The sequence below is a fragment of the Somniosus microcephalus genome, chromosome 21, assembly GCF_052327205.1.
Source record: "Somniosus microcephalus isolate GS21.2 chromosome 21, FLI_Smic_1.0, whole genome shotgun sequence".
In the NCBI taxonomy this organism is placed as follows: domain Eukaryota; kingdom Metazoa; phylum Chordata; class Chondrichthyes; order Squaliformes; family Somniosidae; genus Somniosus; species Somniosus microcephalus.
In genome coordinates, this window is record NC_141007.1 from 29,614,732 (window position 1) to 29,626,741 (window position 12,010).

General features: G+C 42.3%; 1 protein-coding gene across 1 annotated transcript in view; it reads right to left on the reverse strand.

The window, feature by feature from the left end:
- Window positions 1-12,010, reverse strand: part of LOC147102672 (uncharacterized) — a 74,777-nt gene that overhangs the window by 21,918 nt on the left and 40,849 nt on the right. Inside the window, exons 41-51 of the mRNA XM_085964100.1 lie at window positions 5,780-6,008; window positions 3,840-4,045; window positions 3,608-3,751; window positions 3,362-3,518; window positions 3,222-3,249; window positions 3,000-3,111; window positions 2,230-2,322; window positions 2,005-2,068; window positions 1,804-1,902; window positions 931-1,034; window positions 703-841 (exon numbers count right to left, since the gene is read on the reverse strand). Of these exons, the coding sequence (XP_085820226.1) occupies window positions 703-841; window positions 931-1,034; window positions 1,804-1,902; window positions 2,005-2,068; window positions 2,230-2,322; window positions 3,000-3,111; window positions 3,222-3,249; window positions 3,362-3,518; window positions 3,608-3,751; window positions 3,840-4,045; window positions 5,780-6,008 (1,375 nt within the window). The remainder of the gene's footprint in view (window positions 1-702; window positions 842-930; window positions 1,035-1,803; window positions 1,903-2,004; window positions 2,069-2,229; window positions 2,323-2,999; window positions 3,112-3,221; window positions 3,250-3,361; window positions 3,519-3,607; window positions 3,752-3,839; window positions 4,046-5,779; window positions 6,009-12,010) is intronic.

A 12,010-nucleotide genomic window follows, 5' to 3' on the forward strand; every position in this document is an offset into this window, starting at 1 on the left:
GCCTAGGCCCTAAGCTCTGGAATTCCCTCCCTAAACCTGTTCCCCTCTACCTCTCTCTCCTTCTTTAAGATGCTCCTTAAAACCTACCTCTTTGACCAAGCTTTTGGTCACCTGTCTTAATATCTCCTTTGTTTGATAATGCTCCTGTGAAGCACCTTGGGACATTTTACTATTTTAAAGGCACTATATAAATGCAAGTTGTTGCTGTTCTTCTGTAGCAGCCTTCATCACATAACAAAAAAGCGCAAGACCCAGTATGTTGCCCTACCATACTAAATGGCGCCCATGGCAGCACTCTAGCATATCATTTTTCACATGTTCTCTGTGCACGATGTAACATCAATAAAACATTTGAGATCCCCCTCATTGTTCGCAAGCAGAATTTGTTATTACAAATAGCACACGAGCAGCTAAGGGTAGTCACAATGGAAAGGATACACATGGGGTGACATGCACCAACAGTACAGAGAGAGCAAAAGGTCGCTCCTCCAAACAGAGGGCATGGCTGTGCTCTATTATCCATGCATCAACTGAAGAACTGGCCAAGGTAGACACTGACGAACTATATCCCTCGCACTCTTCTACTTATGTGAATTTACCTTACAAAGAATTGTGTACTTAGCCTAAATTTTGAGGTGAAAAAAATGTTAATATCATTGATGCTTTACAATGTTCCTAACCATATGAAATTGTTTTTGTTACCTTCAGTGCCATCAGGCTCAGCTTGTTCCTCTCGTGGTTTCTGCTTGAACTTTAGGTTACCAAAGTGCATTACTGCACCAGTGAGTTTATAGATGCCTACTTTCTCTTCAGCTGTGAAGCCCAAAATGTCAATGGCTTCCTAGGGACCAATAGGAGCAACCAGTAACATTATAGTTGTGCAAACAATTGCTGGAACATTAAATTGACAGCCATTGAGATCTAACCTACATCAGTAGCCATCAGTTCCTCAGCATCGTCGATACTGGCCACAGTAACCTCACCCTGGCTAACAAAGTGAAAGTCGTAGGGGTTGGTAGTAATGAGCAACATTTCTGAAACCAAACAATAGATTTAGACTGCAGTGCATAGATGGGTTATTTTTTAAAGCATTTTCCAATTCGTAACACATGCGTTTGAAACATAATAATTAATCTATATATATAAAAGGATACTTCTGTCTGTCATTCCGTCTGTCTGTCTGTCTTCAATAAACTTGAAAGTTATAGAGTGTACCTACACATGTGTTACGTCGAAAGAAAGCTTACGATTCCAGAACCGTCATAAGCATATTTACTTTTCGGTCGGACAAAAATTGTTCGTGCGTTATGCAAAAAACCTTCAAAATTAAACTCATTATCTGCTAATAGCATTGATTGACTGACGTCAAGGTCCACCAATCCTGTGCCGGCACGATTGACCAATCCTACAGTTCAGTCGCCTGATGGTTGGCCAATTGCTGCGTCTGTGGGCGGGACTAATGCTTTTCAACTCAGGCGTCGGGCAGCCATTGCTTCACTACTTCCAGCTCAAAATCTGCTAATTCAGCTTCGAAAAAGTTAGTATCTCTTTTAAAAATTACATAACATTTACCAAAAACGCTTTATAAGTACTTTCACTTTCATCTTTGAAGCTATTAAAAGGTAGAAATGTTGCCCGGCAGCAGATTCACGCAGGGACAGACAGACAGGCCCCAAAGCCTGGGACTCGATTTAAACCGCCCGGCCCAAAACAGCCCTGGCAAAGCCGGGCTCCCCCAGCTAGTAAAAATATAAAGCGACAATTGGTGGAAATTTCAAGAATGTTAATGTCAAGATCTCTTACCAATAAGTTCTGGCTTTTTGTTGCACGTAATCTGGTAGAAAATGTGATAGCTTCTTTCAGCTTTCAGTTGGAATGTCACTCTGGACTTCTCCAGTAGATCTGTATTAGGAACATCATCGCTAAGAATATTGCTCTCTCACAATAAATTAATTGCAGTGTTTCAATTTTTAATTTGTACATCTGAGCTAGATAAATACTTACAAGTTTCAATATCAGCGGAGGACAGTTTTCCTGTGGCTCCAAAGTGAATCCTAATGAATTTACCCTTAGAATTAGAATTTTAGAAAACATTGGTTAGTTGAATAGCTTGAGCGCTCTCTTACAAACTGAGTAAGTATTATGTATGTGTTTAGTTATTTTGGCAGTTTATTCCCTGTAGGTAATAAGTGAGGCCTCTTAACATGTTGGTGCTGCTCAAACACTTACGAAGCGAGATGAGTTGTCATTTCTCACTGTCTTGGCATTACCAAAAGCTTCCAGCAGAGGGTTAGCCTGGATGATTTGATCCTCCAGAGTTCCCTAGAAGTACATTCGGCAAGTGTTAATAATGAAACAACGAATTCATTGGATAAAAAAACCCACACATCAATCATGTTTAATTGGTATGAAGAAAGACAAATAAGAAAAATCAGGTCTGTTTTTTTGTTAGAACAAAGGTGATTACAGAATAATTTGATAGAGATGTTTAAAATTGTCAAGCGATGGGACAGAGTAGATGGAAACAAATAATGCAGGTCTAGAATGAGGGGACCTAGATATACGATTGGATATAAGAGATTTTGAGCAGAGAGGAGATACCACCAGAGTTAATGATTGAAGCAGACACCATGTCAACATTTAATAGAATTGCAGAGCAATCGGTTAGGTAGGTGGTTGAAGAAAAGGATACGGGAACAGAGGGGACACAAGGGATTACGACTACTGCCCGTGTGGATGACGACCACCAACACAGACGACTTAGACCCAATGACATGTTTCCATGCTGTAATTTCGAAGCAATTCGATGTAATATGTAAAACAAAGACCCCGGTATAATTGCATATACGCTTCTGATGTACTAAATTGCTGCTAATATTCTGGTACCTGCGAATTGTAGCCATGTGACATCGTTACTTTTTTTGATAAGGGATTTTCTGTCATTTTATAACTGAACCCTCAGTTTAACCATGCCCTTACAACAGAACATGTTGATTTACCTTCATCGTGTCAGCCTGCTCCTTTTTCTTGGCATCGCCACCGGCTGCAACTGAGGCAAAGTACTGGATGACACGTTTCGTGTTCACAGTCTTTCCGGCACCAGACTCTCCGCTGGGGGTAGAAAAGGGAACAATGAAGGAAATCCAAAGAGGAGTATTTTAATCAAAACTAAATCTTCGTTCCAGTCGCTAGCTGTGCATGTGAGAACTTAAAAATCTTACGTGATCAGAATGGACTGATTTTCACGGTCTGTGAACAGGAAAAAATACAAAAAAAATGTTAAGTTGCTGACATGGCAAACTAGATGTTGATTACTGCATTGATACTCTTTCATAAAATCTTAGTAACGTTTCCAGTTTACCGGTTGACATGGCCTGATAAGCGTTGTCAGAGATGGAGAAGATGTGGGGAGGCGCTTCCTGTCGCTTCTTGCCTCTGTAACCAGCTACTACCTCGGGACTGTACACGGGCAACCACTTGTAGGGGTTCACAGTGACACAGAACAACCCAGAGTAGGTCTAAAGTCAGAGAATTGAAATGCTTTAGAATTTTGCAAAAACCCTCTGACATTAAACAGTAGTTCTGGTTTTACTTCTCAGAGGCTTACATAGATCATCCAGGCTGCGTAACGCTCTTTGAGGTTAAACAGCACTGCTGGTTCGCTCAGGTGGGTCATCATGGCCATGTCCTCGATTTTATCGAATTTTGGAGGGTTCATTGGGAAGACTTGGTCCTCTTTAAGAGTTAGTGTCTGCAAAATAATCAACAGATCTTTTTAGATTTTTTTTTAAAGTGACCGCAGCTAAATCTTTCTAAAATTAACATTTTGAAGCACGTGCCTGTTTATTCACGGTGTCAACGGTCACTTTACCACCGTCCTTGCTCTTGATTGTGCCTTTTGTGAACTCACACTTCGGATCGACGCAGTAGCATGCAGTTTTAGCTTCGAAGGGTCGGTTTTGGGCTTCAATTCGTTCTTTCTCCGGCTTTCGCAGGAATGGCGCCGCCGCCCCGAAAATGGACATTTCCGCATGGTTGCAGTTTACTGTGAAAATAATAACACCGCGTAAATGAAAGTGTTTATAATCCTCTTGAAAATTATTTTTAAAACGGAATTTCAGCCTAATAAAAATAAAATGTAAAATCTCACCCCTTGCATTACATCAAGATACAAAGGAAAACAGCTTTAAATCATGTTTTACTTTTGTTTAGCACTGATTACCTGTCCGCGCACATGTCAAAGACCCGATGGGTTTTCTGCCGTTGCCTGTGCTTTGTGTGTGCAATTCTGACACCACTTAACGCGCGGATGCAAAGCAATTTCCACGCCGCGAAAGTGACACTGAGAGAGTCAGGTTTCCAACCTGTCTGCCAAATGCAGTAAAACAAGGAATGTCAAACTATCTCTAGTAGGATTCACAGCACGTGAGGTTGAAGCCAGATGTTAAAAGTGCCCAATCACCCATTGATTAAAACTTGATATAGACTTCCAGTTGGAGTAGTGGAGATTAAAACAAAATCTTGCATGTGATTTAAGAGACATGCGGATTTTGTGATGGCGCATAGGTTAGAGATTTTCTAAATAGATGAGTTAAGGTGGACTAATTTCCTCTCCTCATTTCTTCATCGTGTTTTTAGTGTTCTCATAACATTAGACGTGCATGCATGCTCGCTTCTAAATTGAGGCAGTATGACTTAACATTGTACGCTGCAGATACTGGTCTCGGATCAGCAGCTGTGGTATAACTGGGACTGGCAGCAATAAACCGTGGGCCGCATAGGTGGGGTATGCCTTCTGAGCATCGAGCATTAGATCCCGCGGGTATAAGATCTGTAACCTCGGTATTAATTGCAGCCTAAGGCATTTCTTGTTGGTATCGGCAGAAGAGAAAAGATAAATGTAGAATACTCGTTTTGTAGCAATATCTGTTTTTTTTTGCATATTCGTAGAAGAAACCAAACCAAATACAGACGTGTCAAAAACTCACAATGCTGGCCATCGTTACAGGACCATGTCATTAATGACAATGCTGTTGTTCTGCATATTTCATATGTCAGGACCTTCACATATGAACTGAATAGCATTTGAAATATTTTCGAGAGCTTTAAATACAACACTTAAGTCGAATGTTGTTGGCCATTATCCGAGTATATATATTACACACCGCAAGACATCTCCAAATAATGGAAGTATCGTATTTTAGGAAGTCTTTGTAACGCCGGCTAGATTGCTTTTTTTCGTGCAGCACCTGCTGACCACCCTGTATCATGTACTGCCATGTTACATATTGGTATTACATTCAGAAACACCAGTGGTATCTGCAGTGCATTCTTCATTCAATTACCCAGTTGCTCTTTGAGTGGCGATTGATGACAACTTGTGATAGCAAGAATGCCTTTCCAGAGTACAAGAAGGAGTTACTAGCACACACAGTTTCCGCTTTCTGTTTCTGTTTTGTGTGCAAAATGTCGATATATACAAGAAAACATTTATAAGCCTGTTCGGGTTACATCTAAGTGCTCAGTTGTACTGTTCAAAAAATAATAATTTTTGATTTATTCCACAGGATTTATTTTAGTAAAAAGATCTTTAGAATATTTCCATTCTGCGATAATGCCAGTTTACAACCATCATCTGTAGTATCATAGAGTGCAGTGTTATCAGTCAATTGTTTATTGTTTATTATGACATTCGTTTTTAAAGCCTTTACAAAGAAAAAAATCAAATCAGCTCTTCTTGAAAATCTCATGCATGGACAGTGCAATTATTTTATCTTACCTTGTTCGATACAAGTAGCTGGAGGTAGTAAATCCTCTGAAGCTGCCAGTAGCTGTAAGCAAAGAAAGGCGATGAGTTGCATTAACCAAGTAAAGCGCAGACGTATTTTATTGATGTAGAAATTGGACCATGTCTTACTTTGAACAGGCGCTTCGTCCTGAAAAGCTTTGGCAATGTGGTCTCCAATAGTGCGTTTCGACCGCGCCTTTAGAAATCTCCCCCACCCACCCTACACCATTCAGCACAATATTTAACAGTTCGCTGATCTAAACCGAATGTTGATAGCCCACGTTTTATAACGTGACTTCGGGGCCAGTTTTCTTCCCTCCACTTATGTCCGTCAGCATCCTTTGCAGTTCCGGTCTGAGAGTGTGAGTGGCATGGAGCACTATACTGATAATTGCATTCTACACTGAAAAATAACAGACACGGCTGCCGCGGGTGGTTAGTAGCTACTCTACCTTAGCTAATCATCGATAAATTTGTTCGATTTGAACTATTCAACTCCACTGGGCTAGTTTTTGGTTGCTTGTTAAAAAAGCAAGAAATCTCGAGTCAGAGTGAACAGGACAGACATAAGAGGTAAACGGTGAAATATGATGCGGTGAGTAACGTATCAGGGAAATTTGGTGGCAAAATAATGTAAACACTTGCATTTTGCGCAATCAGAAATAGATGCAGATCAGCAGCATTTATATATAACAATGAAATAGAAAGAATATTTTGTTATTTCACAATAGGATCGTTTTCCCTAGAGCATTAACAATTCTAATGCTTACATTAAATAGCCATGTCCATTCTATTACGAATGCACAACTTCGGAGAGAGGACCCGTTAGAACCTACCTTGATGTTGGCTCAGTGAAGGATGCCCAGTTCATCCACTACACTTGCTTTTAAAAGAAGAATGTTGCCTACTCAGCAGCTGTCCTCTCCAAATGTGGAATATACAACAATTGGCCCGAATCATTGACCTGGTGAGGTTGTCGACTATCATTTTCACCGGGATGGGTTATAATTAGTAGAAAAGCATGTAACTCTTTAGATATTGGAATGATGTAGTCATAAATCTGTCTGTCATTAAAAAAAAATCAAACCGGTTTGACGCTGTCACACAGCCAGAGATCGTTATATAAAGCAGCGAACGATTCTTGCGCTAACTTGTCTCTGCTAGTGATGTAGCGATGATGTCTGAAAAGCGAAACATTTCATTCTGAATTAGCTTACAATTTATTACTAATTTCAAATGAATATTAGCTGTACAGGTAATTAACATAATTTAAGCCCAACGCGAGTGCATGATAAAATAATGGCAGTATACTGACTGAACTTGCTTTTAACTGAACAGGGAGCTTTGTAGATGGAGAGTAAAAGATGAAGGTAACTAGAGTAAGAAGTCTAGAAATGAGAGATTAACAGCAAATTCAGACTAGTAGGTAAGGTACTGGTTGTCAGGCTGCAACGTGGGTCTCAAATAATGGTAGGATTAGACCAGAGCCAATGTTACTATTTGTGGTGTTTTTATATAGAAATATAGCATTTGCCTAATTGTGTTCTCTGGAACATTGCTGTACCGGATTATTTGCAACACGTATTACATTCTATGGAAGTCAGGACAAAAATTAATTCCGAAGTTCGACGAAATGTTGTTCCAGAGAAAATGTTTCCATATCAGATATGTTTGTTTAGAAACGGTTTATTCCATAAAACATTGAAAAAATTATGAAAATGTGAATTACAGCCCGCAGCGACTGTGGTTAACAAGCTGTGTCCCCTTCCACGTCTGCAGAAACCCGACTACTGACCTAATTTGCTAAAGAGTTAAATAAGAATGTAAAATAGTGCTATGGAGACGGGATGCCGAAAGCCTTTGGATTTGTGCATTGCATGTATGCAGTTCATTAGGAATAGCCAACGAGAAACTGACCGAGATGGTTCCAGGAAGACCATCCGCGCGAGATTATGCTAACTCGCTATGTAACAATGGTTTCAAAGGGCTGCAGAATGAAGAAGCCAAAACGTTAGATTAAGCCAAAACAAATGAAGCCTATAAGCAAAATATGTAAATGTGGTGGTTCTGGTACTGCCTGGTAATGCAGCATCCCGATTTGTGTCAATTTTTTATAAGATCTACTTGGAGTCAACTTTCTATATTTCCTTCACAGCGACATTACAAATTCAGAGGCATGCTCGGTGACAGTCTGTCTAAATCAGTCTGGTAGACAACAGACAACTCTGCGGTCTGGCTTCTGGTCCGGATTATTTCTGCTTTTCTTTTTTATTGCTGCATTCGGATTCCTGTCGTGCTCTATTCTCAGTCACGTGGCGTTACTTTATAACGGGTATAACTACGGGGAGGTCCAGGGATTTTCCCATCTGAAGCGGAGCCTTGTTGGGGAGAGCTCGAGGTTTGCTGCTTTCTGTGAATGCACCAGGAATCATTCCCAAATGTAAAAAAATAAACTAAAATAAAATAGCCACGCTTAAACAGAGTTTAATTTCGAGTAAATAGCTGTTTAAGAGGAAAATAGAACAGGACAGACTGGGAATAAAATGAAAATGACTTTTGGTGAGTAACTCCAGACACTACGATTACAGTGAAGAGGTTTTCTAATACATAGCTGATTAAAATACTCTTCAATAACTAGGCAGAAGTGAAGACTTTATGTGCAGGTGCGTTATATACTCGTTCATTTTACCGACCTTTATGTACTTTATTCAAACAATGAAAATGACCGAGAGACAAGGGACTCCACTCATGTGTAATTACTGTATGAGTAGCAGCTTAGGCGAAGTTAACTGACTGTGGCAAAGTAGGGCTCATATTTCTCAACATGCGGATTCTACCAGATCAAAGCCTTAAAATGTTACCCTTGTCAGCGCGAACGGGTCAAGTACCACATGAAAGATGAAAAGTAAATATAGGCGCTTGTTTTGAACTGAAGTCAAGATCTATTTGGAGAGCCCCATAGTTAAGATGCGTTTCATTAATTGCTTTGTTGCTCTCCTTAACAAACTAACAACAATAAAACACCGGTAGTTTGGAGATGCATAGAAAACGTTCTGACACAGGCTGGGACAAAGTAAAGCAGGAGCTCCCAGAAAATTAAAAAAAAACCCTCTCCCACTAAACCGGAGTAAAAGTAATCAAAAGTCCGAAAGTTTAAAGGCGGCGAACACTTGCATTACATCCTCAGTGCTGTCTACAATTGTTTTCCACTCCTTAGCAGTATCAGCAATCTGGAGGTCCTCAATCGCAAGAGGCGCTGTTACTCCCAAACTGTCGTTAACTTTGGGCCAAAGGTTTCAGGGTAAAGATTTTCTAAGCCACTGTTTTGTATTTCCGACAATGGTGTTTACACTGCCATTTTCCTGCATCTTTCCTAAACATTCTCTCTGAAAGGCACCAGACCCTTGCCCTCTCAACAGCACTGACACCCAACATTCCTATGGTTGGATCTTAGGGTGTCTCTCAGCATGTGTCGGCTCGTAGCTCAGAGAGACAGTAGCTAAAGACTCCAACTTTAATTTCTATCCATACCACCTCATCAAGTTACTGAGCTACTATTATTCCACCAGACCGGAATCAATAAAATACGCCGCTTCGGAAGGTTCAGAATCGAAACTGACATAATTTATACTACCGTTATACTAGTCTCGGAAACCAGTAGCTAAAGGATTGATTTACTGCTGGCCATAAGGGAAATGAGGAAAGTGCGGGCACTTGGTATGAGGAACTACCGCTGGTATGGAGGATAAACACAAACAGGGACTGATTGGGTCATAGGGCTTGATTGCCGAGACATCGGCCGTCTCCATTTCTCTGCTCCCCTCACTCACTCCAAACTACCTCCCTCTGAACTTGCAGCACTCCATTCTCTCAGATCCAACCCCGACATTGTCATTAAACCTGCTGACAAGGGTGGTGCTGTTGTTTGGCCAACCGACCTCTACCTAGCAGAAGTTGAACGCCAACTCTCCGACACCTCCTCCTACCTCCACCTGGACCATGACCCCACTACCAAACATCAAACCACCGTTTCCAAGACTGTCACTGACCTCATCTCCTCTGGAGATCTTCCCCCTGCGGCTACCAACCTCATAGTTCCCCAACCCCGCACAGCCAGCTTCTACCTCCTTCCCAAGATCCACAAACAGGACTGCCCTGGTAGACCCATTGTTTCAGCCTGTTCTTGCCCCACGGAACTTACCTCTTCCTATCTCAACTCTATCTTTTCTCCCCTTGTCCAGTCTCTTCCCACCTACATTCGCGACTCTTCTGACGCACTCTGCCACTTTAACAGTTTCCAGTTTCCTGGCCCCAACCGCCTCCTTTTCACCATGGACGCACAATCCCTCTACACCTCCATCCCCCACCAGGATGGCCTGAGGGCGCTCCGCTTCTTCCTTGAACAGAGGCCCAACCAGTCCCCATCCACCACCACCCTCCTCCGCCTGGCTGAACTTGTTCTCACATTGAACAACTTCTCCTTTGACTCCACTCATTTCCTCCAAATCAAAGGTGTTGCTATGGATACCCGCATGGGTCCTAGCTATGCCTGCCTTTTCGTGGGATATGTGGAACACCCTTTGTTCCAGTTCTACTCGGGTCCCCTCCCTCACCTCTTTTTCCAGTACATTGATGACTGTATCAGTGCCGTTTCCTGCTCTCGCCCTGAACTAGACAATTTCATTCACTTTGCCTCCAATTTCCACCCTTCCCTCACCTTCACATGGTCCATCTCGGACTCTTCCCTTCCCTTCCTCGACTTCTCCGTCTCCATCTCTGGGGATAGGTTATTGACCAATATTCACTACAAGCCCACTGACTCCCACAGCTACCTGGACTACACTTCCTCCCACCCCGCCTCCTGTAAGGACTCTATTCCATTCTCCCAGTTTCTCCATCTCCGCTGCATCTGCTCTGACGATGCCACCTTCCACACCAGTGCTTCCGACATGTCTTCCTTTTTCCTCAACTGAGGATTCCCCTCTACCGTAGTTGACACAGCCCTCGAACGTGTCCGTTCTATTTCCGCCACCTCCAATGTGATCCCACCACCAAACGTATCTTCCCCTCCCCTTTCAGCAGTCCGTAGGGACCGCTCCCTCCGAGACACCCTAGTCCACTCCTCTATCACCCCCAGCACTCCTTCCCCTTCGCCCGGCACCTTCCCATGCAAGCACAGGAGATGCAACATCTACCCTTATACCGCCCCCTTGCCACTGTCCAAGGCCCCAAACACCCCTTCCAGGTGAAACAGCGATTTATTTGTACTTCTTGCAATCTAGTATACTGTATTCGCTGCTCACGATGTGGTCTCCTCCACATTGGGGAGACCAAACGCAGATTGGGTGACCGCTTTGCGGAACACCTCCGTTCAGTCCTTAAGGGTGACCCCGAGCTTCCGGTCGCCTGTCATTTTAATTCACCGCTCCATTCCCACTCAGACCTCACCGTCCTCGGGCTCTTACACTGTTCCACGGAAACCCAGCGTAAGCTCGAGGAACAGCACCTCATCTTCCGATTAGGCACTTTACAGCCTTCCGGACTCAATATCGAGTTCAACAATTTCAGATCATAACCTCGGCCCCTATTTCATTTATATATATATTTTTTATCCACACCTTTGTTTTGTGTCCTTCCCCCTTTGTTTCTCTCCCACATGGCAGCTGTCACTCTTTCTGCCAGCGCATTTCACATCTAATCTAGAGCTGTCTTTTGTCTGTTTACTAGTCCGATCACCATCTCGTCTCATTTTGAATACCTCTTAATGTCTCTTCACTTCTCTTTTGTTCTTTCATCGCCATTTCCCAGCCCCCAAACTGGCCTTTTAATCTGTTTAATTTCCTGTATTTTTTCAGTCCTGACGAAGGGTTTTGACCTGAAACGTTGACTCTATTTCTCTCTCCACGGATGTTGCCTGGCCTGCTGAGTTTTTCCAGCATTTTCTGTTATTATTTTGGATTTCCAGCATCCGCAGTATTTTGCTATCGGGCTTGATTCCCTGTTGTAATTGCTATGTAAATATCAGATTGACATTGCCTGGCTGAAATCACATACTTGAGGGTGAGCTGACCATTATTGCTTAAATGAATGTGCAGACTGCCACTCACATTCAGTAAACTTTGAATATCGTAATAGCATGGACTAGCGCACATACACCCTTAAAAATAAAGAAAATACTCTGCTTAAGTTTGTAAAGTGTTCAGAAATCCAGGTGCACACTAG